The 21925-nt window shown below is 36.3% G+C and overlaps 1 protein-coding gene across 6 annotated transcripts in view; it reads left to right on the top strand.

The window, feature by feature from the left end:
* The window catches only part of rbms3 (RNA binding motif, single stranded interacting protein), a 379593-nt gene that overhangs the window by 218020 nt on the left and 139648 nt on the right, over window positions 1-21925 (top strand). For all 6 annotated transcript variants that reach the window (XM_055053855.1, XM_055053854.1, XM_055053857.1 and 3 more), the window contains one exon: window positions 16024-16115. In XM_055053855.1, coding sequence (XP_054909830.1) covers window positions 16024-16115 — 92 coding nt within the window. The remainder of the gene's footprint in view (window positions 1-16023; window positions 16116-21925) is intronic.

Below are 21925 nucleotides of genomic sequence, written 5' to 3'. Positions count from 1 at the left end.
GGAATCATAGGAGTGGGAGTGTTTCAGAAAAAAAAAAAAAAAGAGTGTCGATGCTTTCTGTGCTTACAGGTCAGGTGTATTCCAAAGCACAAACAAACCATGACAAATACCCACGCAGTAACATGAACATGCATTCCTCTTTCCTCTACCATGCATCTGACTGCTACGTTTGGCCTTCAGTAGCTGTAGAAGTACTGTAAAGCCCTGTTTGAAGTACCACATCTCAAAACTACACTCCAAGACCATGTAATACAACTCTCCCACGCACTCCAACACAAAGGGCACACTCGCAAAGATTAATCGTACCCCCACACGCACTCCCCGTCCATCTGCCCGAGGTGTGTTCTGCTCTTGCAGCAACAGTGGCCATGCAATAGATCTATCACTCTTCCTCCTAACATCCCAGCATGTGAGCCTGTCTGCCTGCTCCGGCTGCTCTCCTCCACCGCATCACGCAGGCCCTTCATTGAGTCTCTCTATCTTGCCAGTTCTGACTCACCCGCTCACTGCTGCGTTACTTTATTGCACACATACACACACGCGGCACCACGCATGCACACGCACACAATATCAGTTGCATGTGAACAGTGCATTCCTACTACACACATGTGCTTTGGATGTTTCCCAGTTCAGAGAAAAACAGGAAGTTATGAAAGGGCTTTGGGGCTGTAGAGGGCTGTGGATGAGAGGAACCATTCAGCTCTTAATTTCACACTGTTGCTCTCATGCTCCTCTGCAGCCTTGCACATCTCATCTTTGCCTGTTTTTACCTACTCCCTCTCATGGTCTATCATCTGCATATCTGCCCCTGCACTTTTACACCTACTTAAAAAAAAATACAACCCTGATTTGAGGTTTGCATCAAAGACAAAGCAGGGGGCTGAAAATGGTGAGGGGAGTCGGAAAAAGGGAATGAATTGCGACAACACAAAAGTGCTCATTTGCCATCCGTGCCCACAAGGGCCCTCTTAAATGGCGGCGTCGGCATTTGAAATAAAGCAGGCCCAACCAAATGAAGACATTTTATTTTTTTCTGTCAGAGCCTCGAGGCACAGGAAATGACCTCAGCCCTTTGAAGGACCCTTATTTTCCTCCTCCTCCATCACTGGAAGATAAAAGCGTGGAGTTTCACTGGCCGGACTGACACTCCGCCGTTACAGCGCCCACCACCACCAATGCAGTGAATAGTGGGGGACAGATGAGATGAGGAGATATTCCCTTGTCTGCGTGTTCTGTAGTGTGTTCTTCATTTCTTTGCCCTGGAACTTCTTGTCCATTTTATACGAGGATGCTAAAAACTCTCAAGGACATTGTATAAAAGTACATCTTGAAGGAATTATTGTTACATTTGCTCTGCAACGTACTGACAGCCTGTAAAATTCTGATCAGTATATGGAGAAACTTTAATGTTTGAGTGAATACTATGACACAAATTTATATGTTTTCAAATCAAAAAGTAATTGCATGGTGTTTTCTTTCCCCCCGTTTGGGATATTAATCCAGATTGGTCTTATTTGAAAGTACATGATGCCTCTTTACTTCACCTTAAAAGGCTCTGAGGAGTTTGACTGTTGAAACTTGAAGACCCCCTGCCTCACCCAAGGATCAGTCTGATGGACAAAGTCACATTCTGTAAAACAGATTTATTGCAGTATAAGTGGGTAGCCTAAGTAGAGTATTCCATGACTGGTTATGAGGACTATTGATGAATGAGGGGAAGTTCTCCAATATGGCCTGTTTCTCATTGTCATGTCCATGCATATCCTTGGTGGGTGTGGGGGGCTTAGAATGCTTTTTGCATCCGTTATTGGTTTCTCATTAGAGGGCCAAGATATAAACATTTGTCTATGTTGGACACTGTGCCGGCGCAATTAAGGATTCTCTTTGCCGCCCTCTCTGCCCTTTGAAAGTGAATTATGTGCAGATGAGAATCTCGACTGAAGTGTGGCCAACACAGAGACCTTTTCCAAGAGGCTCTGCACTCTCAGAGCCATTTCAGAGAAAGGCGAGATCAGCCAAAGGAGGAAGGGAAAGTAAGTGTCTGCTGTTTCCTGCTTGCATTGTGAATTAATGACTCTAATTAGCAATAGCTGAGAGATAATCACATTGATCTGGGCAGATTCAGTGTGCAGAACCTTGCTGGATAACACCAACAGCCTTTGTTAACATCTTCTAATCACACATACACACAGGAACCCACCATAAGCGCCTCCTCCAGTCCTTGCTCTATCTCTGTCTACATTCTTGTAAGGTTCAAGCTGGCCATTCACCAAGTAGATATCCGAATGGCTAAGCTTGTCATAAATAGACGAAGCCTGGCTATGAGCAGCACATTCCTTGAGTTCTGACCTTTTGTACTCCATCCACTTCCTGTGCTGTTTTCACATGCAGTGTAGTTGTCTCCTCTTTTTGTGGATTTCTAATTCATCTTGTCAGAAGTAGTGGCCATGGTGAGGTGAAAAGAACAAGCATTTTCAATTACAAATTTGGAGAATTTGTTGGGGAATCTTACATTTTGAAGTTTTTACCAATGAAATCGTGTTTAAAATATCACTGACACTTTGGCTAGCTGTAATTTCTTATTTCCACTAGCTCATGGGATTTAATTGATTTCCATTTTTGGTTTTGTAAATCACCAAATCACAACAAATACTGTGTCAAGGGACTTTGCAAGACAATCAGGTACACAATTTATATCCAGTTATATAAAACCCATTTCAGCTCCTATTAATCCAGTGCAAACCAGTCATTTTGTCAAATTCAGACCCAGTTATATATAGTTCAGTAAAATTCAAACCAATCCAAATTATACTGTATCACAGTTCAGCATCATTCAGTAAAAAGCTGAGATGGGAAATTGTGACTAAAGTAAAAAAGATAGTTTGAATTTGAGTAAAACTTGAGGTTTGATAAACAAAGCCTGTCTCATGTAATCAGGACTCAAGGAAAGCTACTAATTGTAGGTCATTTGAGTATCTCTAATGTGTATAATGGATGGTCATTGTGGTTTACTGTGATGTTACTCTGCAGGTGAGGGCCAATAAAGGAGCTAACCGCTGCTTCCAAGTTTGTATTTTAAATTGATGTAACAAATGTTTAGACTGTGTGCATAAGAATTAGGGAAGTTGTTTTTCTAAGGAATAATTGCTTAATGAACAACTGCAGTGCTCTCTGTCGATCCTAAACGTCAATAAAACTTGGACTTCAAGGTCTAAAAAATTAAGAGATGTTGAATTTCTTTTGAGAAAAACTCTTAAAATTTATTGTTACTATTTGAAAAATTATTATCCTGCTAAATTACCATCTCATATGCTTAATTTTGTATGTGAAAAGGTAATCTACACAAAATTTACGAATAAATATTTGACAATCTAAGAAAAAATCTTGACCAAAATTTCATTGATTTTCTTCTTAGTGACACAAGCATTACATTCTGACAGTCTATCAGTTGCCTAACCTTTTGTCTGTCAACTTTTTGTGTCACCGCAACCAATTCCTGCATTTTAAAGTAAGTTTAAGAATAATAATTTGATGTAAACCATCCATCAACTCTGACCAGATGCATCCAGTGTGACAATATTACATTAATCTGTAGAGACTAGAAACTTTAGTGCAATTTGACCTCATTATACCTCTGACTTGACCAAAATACTTGTGAACAGATTTTGCAAACAGTTGTATCTTAGACAGATTGCATCATGGCTTTGCAACAATCCCCCATCCTAAGGAACAATGTGGCAACAGTGGATAAAATAAATCAACCTAGTTGATCATAAAGAGGCTTTAAAAGAATATTACATTTTAAACAAATTTTACAAAATGTTCTGCTTACCAGTGACCGGTGAGGAGGTGTATCTGCAGTCATTTCTTATCTCTAACCTAAGCCATAAAATGCAAGAGAAACACTGTATAAGATACAACTCTCCACCTATCTGCCATGGCTTTCACCCTCTGCACATCCCCTGACTAATGACCATACCCTTGATTATTTAAGGGTGGCATAAATCATAACTCCAATGAATAGGAATTCTAGCTGTGGGCGGCAGAGCAGTTTCTCATGAATGACTAACAGATGCAAGACCTAAAAATGAGCTGCATATTCATTGGGATCCAGCGGATGATCAGTCTTTGTCCAGATTCTAAAGTTTACCTCTGCTTGGAGATTTTCTCCATGATCCAATCCAACAGGCTATTCTGTGATCTGGCTTTGTTCATATATTTAGTTTGTCACCTCATCTTTTTAGCTTTGCATTGGACTTGGCATGATTATATTATATATTTAACTGATGCTGAAGTAAGGATCATATGGTTCTGTGGGAGATAGAACTGTGCCTGAATGCAAAACTTAGCAGTCTCCAGGTACAGGTGGAATAAAGGAGAGGTTATTTTAAGACATTCCATATGTGAAGTGAAAGAGAAGTGTGAAAGAGGAGCTGCACTTGCTCTTTGTGTAAAAATCAGTATACTATGAAACTTTCCCATCAGTGAGGAGCCATGTAGTCATGTTTCAACTCAAATCTGAATGTGTGCAAAGGTTTGAGTGTACTTGCACTGGGTAGCTACAGACTGTTATGTACCCAAGGTGGCTGCATGAGTTTGTGTGTTGGCATCTAGATGTTTTGTACTTTTACATCAATGTATATTGCATCAATGTTGGCTTTCTGTGCATCATTGAATGAATCTACTATGTAGATTCTCTTGTTTTTGCCACAGGACACCTTTTAACAAGCTCTTGACAAATAATAAACCCACTTCTCAAACCTTCTTAGTGCTCTTCACATGTTGCACCAAACACATCAGTCTTTTTGGAATGAAGTTACCAGGCTTAGAGGCACTCATAATAAAGCAAGATGTTTCTGTAATTCAACAAATTGCTCTTATTTTTCTCCTAAGGTTATCTGTGTCTTCCATAGCTCAAAGATTAGGAGAGATTAGGAGATAAAAAAATATTTTAATGTAATATGGCAAGGCTGATTATATACATTTTTGAATGAAGACGTCATGCATGGCAGCATAGCCTTTAGCATCTTTTCTTACAAACATATTCAGGGAAAACTGTCGCTTAACTGGTATCCCGATTTTATATTCGGAAATCTTCAAAATGCCATATGGTGCAATGCTGAAGCTAATGAATGTGAACAGATATGAGCTAATTAAGGAATGATAATAAGACAGAACAAAAGAGAAACAATAAAGAAAATGGAGAAAACAGATGAAAGTCGCTCTGACAGAGTAAGGAAATGTTTGTCACTATGATTTCTACTCTTTTCAGGAAAGAGGGAAAACTATAATGTGACTCAATTGTCTAAATTTACATAAAGACTGTCAAAAAACAAAAATACTTTAAAATTATGATAAAAAGAAGTCGACTGTAATCTTTAAATCACATAATTTCGTAAAAAAAATCTCCTGTTCTGCATCTGTTTCCACAAATTTTCCTAAAACTTGATTTAAAATTTTACTGTACTTCTAAACCAGAATGCCTTAAATAAAAATGTTGATCATTAGCAGAACGTCATTAGAAATCAGTTCTAACCAATCAAAGTTTGTGAATGCCTCTTGTTGGAAACCACTGAGCACAAATAAGTTCTGGTCAAAAAGCTTTTCTAAAAAATCAGCTGTTTAATTTTATGAATTATGCAGGAAGTAATAAAGCATCTGTTTGCATAGATACATATATAATTTGTAACATTTATCTGCACTGTGATCCTCTTTAAAAAAATACAAGAAAGGGATGATCAGCATTCTAGAATTGCGCTGCTCATGCTGACATGTAGCTGTTATTCAGATTTATTCGTTGTCTTGACTGTTAAAAATTTTTGGTTGAGGCATTGCATGGTTGGACAGTTATTTCCTCTGGTTTTGGATGCTGTGCACATGGAAGAATTTTGCTCTCATTAGTCTAATTTTAGACCATTTTATTATGTGCAACCTTGTCAACAGGGTATTGTTTTTAAAACTGGGAGCGACTGATTAACATATTTCAAACTCCAATAAAACCTGAGCTGTGATTTAAAAAAAGAAAAAAGAAAAATTCTGAATAAGTGGAAAGGAAGCTTTGTGGAGTCTACTGTGGATATGTAGTTGGGCCAAAGAACAGAGAGAGAATTAAATTCAAACCATCTAGATCATGATGGGTAAGTTTATATCCCCAACTCCAACTTGGGGATATAAAGCTTGGGTTTCTAATCATATGCCCAGACAGAAATTAAATGAAGAGCGGCAAATGCAAATGAGGAGGATTAGCATTGCTTACCAACAACTAATGGTGTCATTCATGACACGTTATTGTAGAATATAGTCTCTGCACCTGGAAATTGAGCTGTTAGTATCTCATGACGGCCTTGATGCTGTCATACAGCAGTAGTCTTCAGATTGATTGCAATACTGGCTGCTTCCGGAGATCCTTTCTGCTTACAGCACTATGGTCCACAAAAACCTGGAGGACAGGAGTTATGACGACATCAAATTTCCCTTTGGGATAAAAACATTATATTAGAATTTGAATTTAATCGAATTGAACATATTTTTTTTTTAGAAAACAATACATTGCCTCTGAGGTGGTCCTCTGGCTGAGGAAAGCCCCATTGTCTCTTTGCTGTGTTTCCATAAAACCACTAAAGAGCTCGCTCTCACGCTGCTTTTGGTGGTGGGGGGGGAAATCCTCATTATTTCCCAACATAACTAAAATACCTCCTTGGTTGTGGTCAGGGTACAGCTGCAACATTGTGAAATAAACTGCTGTAAGTGGAAAAAGTTAACTCCAGCAATAATTGTTAAAGAAGTGATGCTTTCTGAGAAACTCTTAGCCAGTTGGGTTATTAGATTAATTGATTGTGGGCGGCTGTGACTCAAGAGGTAGAGCAGGGTCATCATCTAATTAGAACCCCCTGATGTGCTCTTCCCCTGGAGAAGAGCACATTTACTCTTTAGAAGAGAAATTTACCATGTATGCACACTAAATCCTTCAGTAAATCTGTGTATAGCTGAAGAAACATGGTATATATAGTGTGTATGTTGAGCTGTTTCTACGTGAAAGGGGATTTTTAAATGATACATTTATATAAGAAATTAACTTTTTTTTTTTTTTTTTTACATTAAATATTTAGCTGTGGGCTGCACTACTAAAGTTTAAACTGTATTCCTATGTGTAAATGTTAAAATTTTACTTACAGATTCACCACCACATAAAAGCAATACATTTGTTTCATTTCTATGTAAAATTCCTCCACTATTCTCTGAAGGACAGACAAAGTTGAACATGTAATTTAGGTGCCTCACGGTTGTATAGATCCTATTTATAACGCTTGCACAGATATTGGATGAAGAATTACTTATTTTTTTTAACCATGTGCTCAGTTTGTCATTGTCACAATGAGCTGCCAGTGGCCTCTTTGGCCCTGAGCCCTGGCTCTCTGCCCTCTGCAGATCCAGACTGCGGCTTTTTGACAAGGATACTCCTACACCTGCAGAGGAAAATGACAAGAAATACAATGCAGCCAATAACCTGGCTGCTTCAGGCCGAGATGTATGCTTCAGCTATAAATCCATTGGAAGGTTGATAAGTTAATTGCCCCTCCTGCTATCTTGTCACCAGTGTCTAGAATAGAACAGTCTTCTATGTGAGTTATTCTACAACAAATGAGTTTTCTCACCAGGCTCAAGGAAGGTAGCATTTGGACACTGGACAAAATGAATGCTCTCCAATTTGTGGAGCTGCAGAAGTTACACATGGAAGCTTTTTTTTTTTTTTTCAAAGCAAAGCTGTTTATTTTATGAATGTCAGATGGAATATTAAGCTGTAGTCTGGTGGTGGAGGGATCGGCTTGTGACTTGTCACTTCTCTGCAATGTCACTGCGCTGATGACAGTCATGTGGTCAGAAGTTTTAAATACTTATGGCTGAGAAGCTATTTGCAATGCAGATGTTTCTCTGCAGGACGCTGCAACAGAAAGATACATTTGTCATATTCCTTTGTTTACTTACGCACCTACACACACACACGAGCACAAGAAATGTGAAGGTCAAACACGGGCATTTATACTCACTCCACAAATACTCATGGTTTAGTAGCCGCAGAATTTATCCCAAACTCAGCTGCTGGTGGTGCGGAGTAAATGGAGGACAGAGGAATGCGCCCCAGTTGGGATGCTCCCCTTTTGGTTTGGAGTGTGACCAAGGCGGTCTTGGCTTGGCCACAGTTAGTCATGGATGCCTTTTTCACTTTTGTAAAACCACTGGTCTCTGCCTCAGTGTTTGTTCAGCGTACCACAGCCCCCCAAAATTCAGCACCCACCCACCCTGCGAGGCAGAGAGACTTGGCGCAACTACACAAAGATGAATCAGCTCTACGAAGTGAAGGTTTTACTAAACCAATTAACAAAATGACAATATTAATTGGTCAAACTCTGTCCTTTCTAATTAAATCATTTTTACTTTTAAACCATCTTCAAGCTTTACTGCATGCCGGTAATCAATCAAAAGGCATTTGACTCTTAAGTTTTTCATTTCTTTACCTTTTTCTAAATTTTCTGCTTAAGTTTGATTAAAATGATAAATACAAATCTTACTAACATGTTGACTTTCCCATGTTGGCGTGTGCTTTATTTTGTTCTTTTTAAAAAAAAGAGCTAAAAAAATTTATTTAAAGAGACTTTCAATAAAGATAGGGCTTTTAGTTGTAATTGTTGCAGTTATTAACTAACCTTACCTCATAAAGCATAACTGCCAAAACAGGCTATTGTTAGCTGATATGCAAGCACTAATTAATTTGCTAATGTAGTCTATGCATAACATTTTATTTACACTTGAATGTAAACTTTTCCTTCAACCAAGAGCCTCTGATAGGAAATGAGACAGAGATCTCTCAAAAAAAGATGATCTAAAAGCACTTCAAAACTATATATAGATATAGATATAGATATAGATATATATATCTATATCTATATCTATATAGATATAGATATAGATATATATATATCTATATCTATATAGATATAGATATAGATATATATATATATCTATATCTATATCTATATATCTATATCTATATCTATATCGATATAGATATGTATATCTATATCGATATAGATATAGATATATAGATATAGATATATCTATATCTATATCGATATAGATATATATATCTATATTGATATAGATATAGATATAGATATATATATCTATATCTATATATCTATATCGATATAGATATATATATATCTATATCTTGTGTGAGCGTTATTAATTACTTTGGTTACATGTATGCAAATAACTCATACGTTGGATGGACTGCAATACGTATGGGAATTCACAAATATTATTTTGAATTAAAGTAAAGTTTTGTTTAAAGCTGATTCTGCCTAAACATGTCTGTTTAGGACAAAAATTTATTAAAACATTCAAGCTCATACTTAGCATTTTTTTTTACAGTATATATATATATAGATATATATATCTATATCTATATCTATATAGATATATAGATATACATATATATATATCTATATCTATATCTATATAGATATATAGATATAGATATATATCTATATAGATATAGATATATATCTATATCTATATATCTATATAGATATAGATATCTATATATATCTATATCTATATCTATATCTATATATCTATATCTATATCTATTTAGATATAGATATAGATATCTATATAGATATAGATATAGATATCTATATCTATATATCTATATAGATATAGATATCTATATCTATATCTATATATCTATATCTATATCTATATCTATATAGATATAGATATAGATATAGATATATATATCTATATCTATATATATATATATACTGTAAACCAAAATATGCTAAGTATGAGCTTGAATGTTTTAATAAATTTTTGTCCTAAACAGACATGTTTAGGCAGAATCAGCTTTAAACAAAACTTTACTTTAATTCAAAATAATATTTGTGAATTCCCATACGTATTGCAGTCCATCCAACGTATGAGTTATTTGCATACATGTAACCAAAGTAATTAATAACGCTCACACAATGGCTACTTCAGAATTTACTTAATGGTTCACAAACATGTAAACAATTGCCTGGCAGTCCATTGTAAGTCCCTGTAACCTGACATTGATTCATTATTCATGCTTAGGGCATTATTATTCTATTGTATGGGGTGTAAAATGGGATCATTAGTGCTGAATATGAGAATGTGAAAAATTGATATATTGGGGAGAATAATAGTGAATGTTGTAGGCAGGAGACCCCAAACAATCCTGACTATTAGCAGATAAAGAATAGTCATTTCCCCAGAAGTAATTAGGATTAGCATAATTTGATGGTGAATGCAAGAATGATGCAACATTGATTGATGCGTCCAGTCTTTCTGTAATGAGTCCCTTATCTCCGCTCTCTGCTGAAGACTGCTGCGTGTGCGTGGCTTGAGGTGACATCCACTATGCTACTACACCTTCTTAAAGAGACTGTGTTATTGAGCACCTTGACTCCTGTACACACAAGCACATCCACAGAGCACAGAGTACAGGCAAGGCAAGGGTAGTACAGCACTGTCATGTAGTAACTGATTGAAGATGGTCCTTTTATCTTGACAGGCTACCAGTTAGAGCCAGACCAGGAAATATGATATGGCAGCTCATGTTCTCTTTATTCCTCTCAGACTGTCTGTGTGTCTGCACATTACTCTCTTTGTGTGTCTGAGAGAGAGAGAGTGTGTGGTGGTGTCATTCTCCCTGTTTGCACGTGTCCTTCAGCGACTCCGTGTGCATGTTGGTGTGCAACTACACAATATTATCAGCAGCCACGCATGTAGTCCGTCACTTTGAGCTGCTTTTAAGTGACGACAATCGATCGGGTGTTTGTGTCTGCGCAGAGGCTTCAAAGCAGCACCTTGCCCCCTGCATCCCTCTTGAGATTGTAACTTCAGAAAGTGTATTTACTGAATACAGAGGCAGTGCAACATTGACTTGGGTTGAGAAACCTTTAATTCTGGCAACATCTGCATGCATCTTCATGACGATGTGTGTCTTTCGTAGGTGTCTAGCATGGAAACCTAGTTGACTTTTTCTTCAGCTAAGTGACTCATCAAGGATCAGTGCAGCAGTAAACGTGCCTGTCATTGACATTGTACTTGGCTAAGATGCATATATTTAAATGTTGACAACCAAAGTAATTTTTGGGCTATTTCACAAAAACATGAAATTTCTCACTTCTGCTTTTGTATTTTTTGTAATATTCCAAAAATTGTGGACAACCTGACAGATTCCCCTTTGGAAAATGGCTATTTTTTAATGCATCAAGCATGCTCTTTCAAATGATTTTGTCAGTCATTGAGCACTTAAAAATTTTTTTTAAAAAAATTGTGTTTTGTGTTTAAACCTTAAGATTTGTATAGCAACTTTAAAATAATAAATTCATAATTTGGTCAATTCAGGGTCAATCAATTTTAATCATATGAATATACAATATTTTCTGTTGTTTACAATTTTTATAAACCAGCATTTTGAATCTGCAAGCATAGTTCTCAAAACTGATGATAAAGTCACTTAATGGAAGACATTTATCCACAAAAGCAAGTTATGTAAAGGTAATTTGCCTTCATATCATTAGTTTGCATATCAACATCTGACCTTTATGGAGTGAAGCAAATAATGTTTTGAGCTAAAAAGGTTTCTGCCCAAAACATCTAATGACAAGAAACATAAAGACAAATTTAGGTTTTATTTAAAGCGTCCTGTGTACCACTAATATGAAACAGGCAAATCTTTAATTAGTTTTTAATTATCTTGGTGTCGCTTATGCTAAAAAAATCCACATGCAGAAGAGCATGTTGTTCTTGCAAAGGTGAGGCAAAGTGTTAATTGTACTTCTGCAATAAGTTTACTGATATAAGTTAAGATCTGAACCAACCACTTAGTTTTGGGTAACAAACAGATTTATGTTTCTTAATTTTACAGTCTAAACTTCATACAAACAATCCTAGAAGCAAATGTACTACTGGCTTTGTGCAGTTTAACTATTGTTGGGTTTGTTTGTCTGACATTATCAGTAAAAAGGCCTGAATGATAATAAAAGTGCAAGATTTGTTTTGATGCACAACAAAGCAAGAAATAAATGTCAGTCTTCTGTCTTTACGTTTGTTCAATAAATGCTGGCTGGGAACTTTTTAAAAGCTCTAAAAATGTCTCCTGCTGTCTTCAATAAAAATAGTCATGATAAAAAGAAAATAAAAATCCTACTTTCTGAGATGCACATAGTCAGGTCCTAACAAAGGAAAATAAATGCAACATAAAACCTTTAGATATATAAAAAATATTTATATAATTTAAAATAACAAGGCATTGAAAACTGAATACTGTATATTTATTTCTTTGCAATATTTGAAATAACAAATTTTTAGTTTTAATGTTTTCTTTTAGACCATTTTGTCTCTATACATTTAAAAATTAATTTAAAATAAGAACAACAAAATTTTTACCGTAATCCTCAGTCTAAGTACCATAATTATTTAATATCTAACCATTATACTTTAAGCTTTCTTTGAAATCTTTTGCATGAGTCAGAATAATTGCAGATTCTTTCAGAGAACAATAATGATAATCACTCAAACATTCTGTCTGATAAAAGCACAATTTTATGTATATTTTTTCTGCATCTTTTTCAGTTATGAATCTCCTTTTTCTGTTGCTTAAACCTAAAATAGTTTTATTTTGTGGTTATAGTATTATACATCATAGAGTCATAATCCACATATCAGCCAGAATAATTGCACAGTAAAAGAGCGAACTGGACCTGCTTCTGCTGCCAGTTCACATAGTCAGTTGGGTCTTCTTCCGCTGACCCCAGAAAACCTTTCTTCCCTCTGTGCACTTATTCTCTCTCTTTCTTTCTCTCTCTCTCTCTCTCTTTCCACCTCTCAGAATATGGGTCAGCGTTTCCAAAATCCTCATTCTGTTTAAAGTTTGATAAGTGCACTCCAGGTGGTAATGGGGTGAATATTAAATTCGCAATCAGCAGTTTCAAGTGTTCACCATTGGAATGTTCTGATTATTAAAGTGAATCATTTCCCAGAAGGGCCTCAGTTACATTACATGCTTCGCCTAAATGCGGAGTTAAAATACTCTGAGTGGAACTAAAGGGAATGGGGCTTTATTTATTTTGTCACCTCAGTCAAATTAAAAAGATCTAAATTCCATCATTAGTGGGAAGAACGAGAATACAGTCATATAAAGTCTCTGTATAAAAAATAATGAAGCAGGATGTAACCTTCAAATGTTATGGTTGCAAAATGTTATATGTCAAGAATGAAAAACAGATATTAATGTTTAATTAAACAAAAAATGATTACTGAATTAAAGGCACAACTGAATGTTTCCATGATATAATCAGATGTTACATGTAGGATGCTGCACTGGAAATGTCAGAAAACATTCAGGTAACGATCAACCTTAAATTTCATGAGCTAAGAGCTGTGGTGTCTAAATTTAGATTACAGTATGATGCAGTTTATTTTAGCGTGCTAATAGGGAAGCAGTACGACTGACAGTGCTGCTGAAATTTACTAAATTTACAGCATGTAGACAGCAAGAGAACAAGATGTCTAAAATTATGGATTGGGTCATTTTGAAAAGCTATCTTATCAAAAACGTCTGGGTCAAACGCTGTTTTAAATCACTGTAACCGTTTCCATCATCTATAGGCATTTCCAAATGATTTATTGTGAACACATATTCTCAAGTAGTTTTGCTTTGCTGAGGCTTTCCATTTTATGTTGTAGTGCCCTGCAATTCCACAATACATCAAAAGAATTTGTTGTGATTTCTCAGTTTGTTTGACAGCTTTACTTGAATACGTCAACTTCTGCTTCCCTTTAGCATTTAGCAAAATTAAGAGGGAAGGTTGTTTGATTGTTGGCAGTCCTTTTTTAAATGATTTTAGTTCTACTGAAGCTATTATTTACTACTAGTGTCTTATAATTCTGTTAAGTTATACATTGCAGTAATGGGTCGCCTTTCATATTTCTGGACTGTTCACTTTTTTTGACTCTTCATTTAGAGTGTCACAGTATCTTTGAAAATAAGAAAAAGCTCATGGTTGGCAGACTTTGTGTTGGGGTTTTTCTTCATAGCTGGTCTTAGTTTGACGATTTTACATCCACTTTTTATTTGCATTTGGACCTGAGGAGATGTTATACTTTGGTTTTTCAGGTTGTTTCGTCAGAGATGTTTGTAGTTATGAAGTTTAAGGAAATCTATTCAGGTCTTTCCAACTGTTTATACATACAACAATGAAAAATGTGGTGTACATATGCACCCTTGCACTCTCTCACCCCAAAATAAAACTTGACTTCCAGCTTCCCAAACCTGCATAATCAATAAATGGAGTCCATGTGAGGGGAATTTACACAGAACTAAAGAATGTCTTTCTTTATATGTACATATTACCAATTTTTGTTGTTGTTTTCAGTTTTTAATCAAACTCCACTGCACATTTATATTTGTAATGTTCTTGCCGCTGATCTTAGTCGTCATTTAGTGTAACAGAATAGTTGGATGCACTGTTTAATTACAGACACTTCAAAAATAATGCTGGATGAAAAATTACCTTTTGTGGAAAAAAAAAAATCTGCCTACTTGAATCAGGACATATTGCTCTGGCTCTTCATATTTCCACAATTAAAGAGCCACCCCTCCTAGAGCCACTCTAACAGCTGGCCATTAATCAGTCCTCGCGCTCGATTTCTCTTCCACCACAGGTTATGATTTTCACATTACCCTGCTCTCCCTAACGGCCATCCAACAAGAAAATGACCCCTCTCCGCCACCGCAGCACAAACGAGAGAGAAAGTAGCAACCTCTCTATTTGTATAAACTGTCTACATGTATGGCAGGATAAAAGTAAGTTTTTATGTATACTTAAACATTTATGCTTAACCCCCTCCGATGGAAAATCTTACAGCTATTATTCTGTTCTAATTACACTTTCCTCCTGAAACAGTGGATCAGAGGGCACCATTGACTGCTTTTAATCCGCCACCAAATTTTAATTAACACAGACGTGACCCCCGTCTCTGATACATCCCGCAGAACGTCGGGATCACAATAACTCATAAATCACAGTCACAGATTTCATTCCCCCCCTGCTTCCCTGCTTTGATGAATTTCCAGATGGGGGCTGGTGACTGTTAAGGTCGACAAAAATATGAGAGACAGACAGAGAGGGAAAGTGTTTTGGAGAAAGAGATGGATAGAAGAAAGTGGTAAGAAGATGAACAGCGAGGTTAAATTCTGGGAAATTTATAAAGTGTCTTTATGAGGAAGAGAGAGGGAGGGAAATGGCAGCTGCTCTCGTGTGCTGTCAAACTTTGGGAGATTTGTTACCAGGGAGAGGATTATGGAGGCTGTGAAATGGGGTTGAGTTAATATGCTGGCCATTGAGGAACACGACATGGGCCTGCCAGCGTCAGTCTCCAAAAATCAAAAGGCTGAACGGGATTTTGAAAAATTAATGAACATCTCTTATGTCTATGCAAGTATCTCCGATATTCTTTAATCAGTGTTTTTAAATCATGGACTTTTCAGAAATGATCATTACCTTAATTGAAATGAATGCATATGAGGTGTCATTAAAGCACAGCCTGCCACAAACAGCTACTCGGTTCGCCTTTGTTTATGGGTGTTTGCTCAAAGTGTGTGCAACTGTGTGTAAATTACTGGATCAGAGTGTGTGGAGGTAGAGGTGGGCAGGGTGCCGGGGTTTGTTATTACTAAATCGCTCATCCATGCTACTAATTAAGATGCATAGCATCCCCCTATGAACGCCAGTGTCGCTAATTATCAAACGATGTAGTGCTCACCAGATATGAAAACTGGCAGCCTCTGTAGTCATGTTACCAACCTATTACTGCTACAATTATCAAGTGCTCGTCATTCTCCTTGTTAGTCATCTGCATGCATTTTTTTTCCTAACTAATGTTTATTTCTCATTCTTTTGTCTTTTTGCCCCCCCCCCCTTGTTATTAAAGGTTATGGCTTTGTGGATTTTGACAGTCCAGCTGCAGCTCAGAAGGCCGTGTCATCTCTCAAAGCCACTGGGGTGCAAGCCCAAATGGCCAAGGTAAGGAGGGAGTTTTTTTTTTCCACCAGACACTGAATAGCCATGTGTCAATATGAGATTCTCCCATTTTAATTTTGAAGAAACATCACATTTTCTCTGTGTTTACACATGAAATTAAAACAACAATTTGCCCTTCCACAAAACTGAAAAGCAACTGTTGTTCAAATTATTGGTACAGCCATCATTGATTTATGGATGTTTTGAATTTGATATTTAAGATCAAGTCAAAAATATATCTATTTTATACATGTTGGATTAGAAATGAGAGCACTACTGCCATTTTTGTGATATATTCAAAAATGGCAGTTTGGTTTTGTTTATGTGCCTCACTGTAATTGCACATCACTAGCTATTTCAGCTAATAGACGCCATCCAATCTAGTGACTATATAAATCAATGTGCAAAATCTAACATTCACAGTTTTGAGATTCTGATACCCCAAACTGACAGAATTAGACCGAACTCATATTAATTAGTCATGTGGTCTGCTCAGGTTGAGCCTGCAGGAGGCCACTTCACAGCCATGTTGCTGATAGCTTATGTTTTTTTTTTAGTTAAAAATAGCGCTGCTCCAAATGAGTGAAAGTGGGCACTCCTTCTGTTTCCTTGCTATTGCTTTTCAGAAATATTCAAAAGAGCTTAATTCATCTTTACCGTAGGGAAGACAAAAGTAGAATCATGGAAAATAGTAAAATTTGACAAAATTGTACTATTTTACTATTATATACTATTTTACTATTTTTGTAGGTGTTTTTAAACTGTAAACTTTCGTAACTCTGGTTACCTTTAAAGTATGAACCAACCGATGCATATTCATATTTCCATCCCATATTTATATCTCCATCTCATTTATTTTCTGCGGAAAATTAAATTTAACACATTTAAAAATGTAAATGGATCTCCCGGGGTCTCACAAACATTCAGCTGTACACCACGAACATACTTTTTCTGGATGTAATTATCCACATTATGTTGCAGTTTAATGACAACTTTTAATGTAAGAAACCCTGTTTATTGTGGTCTGTGAGCTGCTTTGTCTTTCTTTGAGACATTTAAAGGTGACTGTGGAGTATGCACATCTGTTTATTTCTGAGGCTTTGTGGAAGGACAAGATGTGCAGAAATAAGGATGTAGTGCTTGTTTCAGTGAGAGGATGTGGGCTGAATGCTGGTTTGCGTGTCTGCTTGTGCCTGAACTGGATCTGCTCTGTGAACTTTGACCGGTCTGTTTAGTTGTGTTGTGCCACATTAATAAAGCGTTAAAGTAGAAGCAGATGAGACAGCCTCATATAAAGAGCAGTAAGTTGTTCGATGAAGTCCATGTTGGCAAGCAAGGCTAAATGGTGAAATCACACACAGACCACAACATGATCTAATTTGCATCTTAAATATTGAATCCTAAATCTTTGACGTGACTATAATGTGATTGTCAGCCAGACAAGAAATTAAATTAGACAATTTTTTTATTTCATTTTTACATTTTATTTAACAAATGCATCTCACAAAATTAGAACACAGTTAAACATTGCATTTATCACAAAATGTTCACCGTCAATTCCAGTTTTTCCTTCCACAAAAAAATTCCATTAAATTAATTTTAAACAGCCATTTCTTCAGAAACAATATTTTAGGGTTTTCCCTCTGTATTGAGGGTATTGGTGAACATCTGTGGTTGATGTTTATCATATAGGTTATAACATAACGTTGTCTTTGATCAGTGTTTTTTAGTTGTCAGTGCAAAACTGACAACTAAAACTTTTCTGAAAAAACCTTTAATTGTGGGTTTCATTAGTTCGGAGCCAAAATCTGTAGAATTTACCAAAAAGCTTGAAATATTACATATCGTGTCACCATCTCATACAGAATGTTTGCCTTTTGAATTGATTTACTGAAATAAATTACTCTATCAAGGATGTTTAATTTTCTTAAAATTAAAATTTGAATTTCAATTTGTATTTTCTTGTTAGTGGAAGAGCGGTTGCTGTTAAACAAAGCCCAGCAGGGGCCTTCCTCTGCGATGCTGCAGCAGCACCAATCAAGTGTTCAACAATGTCCGAATATCTAAATAGGTGGGGAAAAATGTCGGCAGCATTGAAGCAATAAATATGGTGATGACTTTGAGAGGTGCACCATGAGTGACTTTCACAGATGAGATGTAAGCATTTGATCTGATCCCAAAAATCCCCTCCCACCTCCCACTCTTGAAGCCAAAGAAGGGCTGATGAGATGGAGAATGGCGCCAGTGAAGATGACAGAATTGATGATAACGATGAAGGTGGCGATTATTTTGATCAAATGGGATGAGATCTGACAGGGGGAGATGATATCCCGCATGGTGCTCAGGTGTGCCATTTCTAAAATGCACCATTTGGCCGTTTCCTCTCCTCACCAGTGTCCTTCTTCCAATATTTATAAGAGGGCTGGCTCTCAGAATACAGATAGGATCTTTGTCCATCTCATTTTAGGGCCTTTCTTTGCATTGCTCACCTATTCTCTGTCAATATTTTCATCTGAGGGGGTCCTGTGTCCCAAAACAAAGGAGCTGACCTTTTTTGGAGAACCTTTGTTTGCATGTGTGCGTGGGCACATTCATGAAATCATTTTTTATTAGCATTTATGTATAATAGTTGAGCTTTGAATGCCCCCTTGCTCTGTTCATTCAAATAGAAAGGCCAGGATTCTTTTTGTGCTGCAACCCTGTGCTTTTATCACACTTGTGAGAGACATTAAGGAGTAGTTTGCTTTTATAGACTCCTACTGCATCTCTCTAATGTCTCTTTACCAGGTATCACAAACATCACTCTGCCACCTCTACCTCCTAATGCCTCCCCCCTGTCTTTTTTCTCTTTGCCTTTTGTTTGATGCCATTTTTACCCTCTGGCGTAAACATTAATACCCATCTTTAATTTCACATCCACCACAGGTTGCCCAGCCAACATCCAATGAGAGTGATTTATTCTCATCAATAATTAAGTGTGCTGTTTTTGGGCCTGCCTATCTGCCAAATTGTTTTTGATGCCATCCATTTTCTGGAACAGCATTTTTTTGTTTGCAGTATTCATAATTTCATTTAAAATATATTCAACTATTTTTTCTGTTTTCTTTTATTGTAAAGAATGATTTCTGAGAAATACCTAAGTTTAAATTTTAAATATTTTTAAAAGCATAAAATTATGCTATATATATATATATATATATATATATATATATATATATATATATATATATATATATATATATATATATATATATATATATATATATATATATATATATATTTCCATTTGTAAATGTTATACATTTCTTTTTGATTCAATAAATACATACAGTGAGGAAGACAAGTATTTGAACACCCTGCAACTTTGCAAGTTTTCCCACTCATAAATCATGCTGCAAATAAGTAACACACAAATGATACATCCTGATTTCCTTTTTTTGTTTGTTTTGTTTTAGATTACGTCTCTCACAGTTGACATGCACTTAAGATGAAAATTTCAGGCCCCCCCATGATTTCTAAGTGGGACAACTTGCAAAGTTGCAGGGTGTTCAAATAGTTATTTTCCTCACTGTACATAGCACAGCAGTGTTTTGCATGAGAGAGAAAAAGGCAGATGAGTTCTGGATTAAATCTAAATCAGGAAGTAAATCACAAATGCCGCAACTTCCATATGAGGAACATTCTTCCCAATTCTCTCGCTGCTCCTGCTCCATTTTGTCACATATATCTCCCCACAACAAAGTAGTAAACGAATACCAAGTTAGAGCCAGAGGCTTTGAGCTCATTAAATAAAACCGTCACAGTAATCAAGTTGTGCCTTTTTCTCCTGCTTTGATGCCATTAAAGCTCTTTTATTAAGATGCCTTATTTTAAACACAGCTGCAAAGGAGGCAAGAAACGGAGGAGAAAGAGAAGCCATCATTTGATTTTTCTCTCTTCCTCCTTTTCCAAAGAAATAGCTTGCTGTCTCTCCTCTAACTCCCCTCGGAATTTAAAATACCAAGGCAGCAGAGATGAAACATTGCCTTCTTTTTGTCTTTCTCTCCCCTGGGGATAGTGACAGTGAGAGGGAGGAGAAGCGCCATAATTAAGACACCTAAAGGACACTTCCCCCTGCACCTCCCTCCTTGTCACTCACCTCCACACAAGCCACAGAGAAGAACACTTAGAATACGTTGAGGGTTGTAGGGTTGTTAGTATTTGGGTTTGCATGTAAACCCGACACTGTACGGTATGAGAACTTGACTGGATGTGTACATGCACAGTGAAGATAAAGTTAGTTTTTTATCCCAATTAGTGCTAAGTTAATTGTGTATGTCAAATAGAAATGATTTGCAAAGTGTATCTAAAGAAGGAAAAAGCAAAAGTTCATTATTGTTTGCACTTGACAAAAAGAGCAAACAAATAGTTTGGGTGTACTGTTTTGTAGAGAAAAATATACTTGTCACTTTTTTTGTTGTTAATCATTCTTCAGACCTGAATTGAATGAAGACAGCTGCTGACCTCTGTCCAAAGTGGTTCTGGTTTATGTTCAAAGCATTTTGATCTTCAAGCTTTTTGTGCAGGGTGGAGAAGTGCATCCCCTTCTTTACTTGTTACTGTCAGTTGTCAGTCAGATATGTATGGTGGGGGAAAAAAGTGGGACAAATCCCTGAACATGTAAGTTTTTAAAATGAATGTCTAGCTTTTCTTGTTTTGTCTGGCATAAAACAACAAGGTGCGTTAGTTCTGCTACCGGAACAGCACCATTCCCAGTGTTAACCTTTTCTGTTTCGGTTGACTGGCTTGTCGGGGACACAGGGGAGATGCTTCCTCCAGTGCTGACGTTGTTCGCTTCGGAGTTAACTCCCATCAAGTTTCCAAAGTTTAGCAAAAAATGTTTACAGAGTGGTGAACTCACAGTGAGGGCCTTTTGTACCAGACCTGTGCAATGTCCCAGCCTTTCTACACTGTGGGCTTGGAACTAACTGAGGTGGATAAAAATGTTTGCCATTGAGGAATATATCATCTGAAATGGCCACTTTTGACTAACAACATTTGGAGTTTGGTTGTTTGGCCAATGTTACTCCTTAGCTTCACTGCACACTGGACAGATTCGTCTTCAATTAAAAGCAGGCTGTCCTGCATGGCCATCAGTTTCATGGCACTCGTACAGCAGACTATAATCAACCACCTTATGAGGTTTGGAAAATGTACAAAAATATAGATATGAAGAAAGTGGCTACAGCAGAGGAAGGCAATCACTGAGGTTGTTGATTTTAACACCTGGTATCTAATGTTTTTTTGAATTATTATTATTTCAAATACATTTACATCCACATTTTTTTTGTTATAGAAACTGTGGACATATTTGTTTTTCACAATTTAGAAAACCTATCTAAACTAAATACAGTAAATTGGACAAATGGGAAGAAAAATTACATTAATTAGCCAAAAATTAGAATTATACTTTTTTGTGGATGGTAATGTAATGTACAGATTTTTAAAATAAAAATAAAATTTTTATTTTTAAAATAAAAATTTGTGATTTTTATTTTAAATACTTAATCATTTTGAATTTTTTTCTTTTTTTTTTTTCTTTTTCCCATCACCAATTCATGAAGTGCTTTAAAACCAAGAACATTTGCAATTTTTGGACTATGAATGCAAAAACCTACTTTGTTTTTCATGTGAATAAAAATCACACACATCTTAGCAACAAGTGCTTAAATTTGATACATTAATGAATCTGCTGCATAGTTGTTGTTTTTTTATGTTTGGTAGTTAGAAATTTGTCAGAGTACAAAAATATAGTAGTATTTCAACAAAAAGAA

This window comes from Poeciliopsis prolifica, unplaced genomic scaffold (assembly GCF_027474105.1).
Source record: "Poeciliopsis prolifica strain line A6 unplaced genomic scaffold, Auburn_PproV2 SCAFFOLD038, whole genome shotgun sequence".
In the NCBI taxonomy this organism is placed as follows: Eukaryota; Metazoa; Chordata; class Actinopteri; order Cyprinodontiformes; family Poeciliidae; genus Poeciliopsis; species Poeciliopsis prolifica.
The sequence above is the reverse complement of the archived record's forward strand: the minus strand, read 5'-3'. Positions and strand labels throughout refer to the sequence as shown.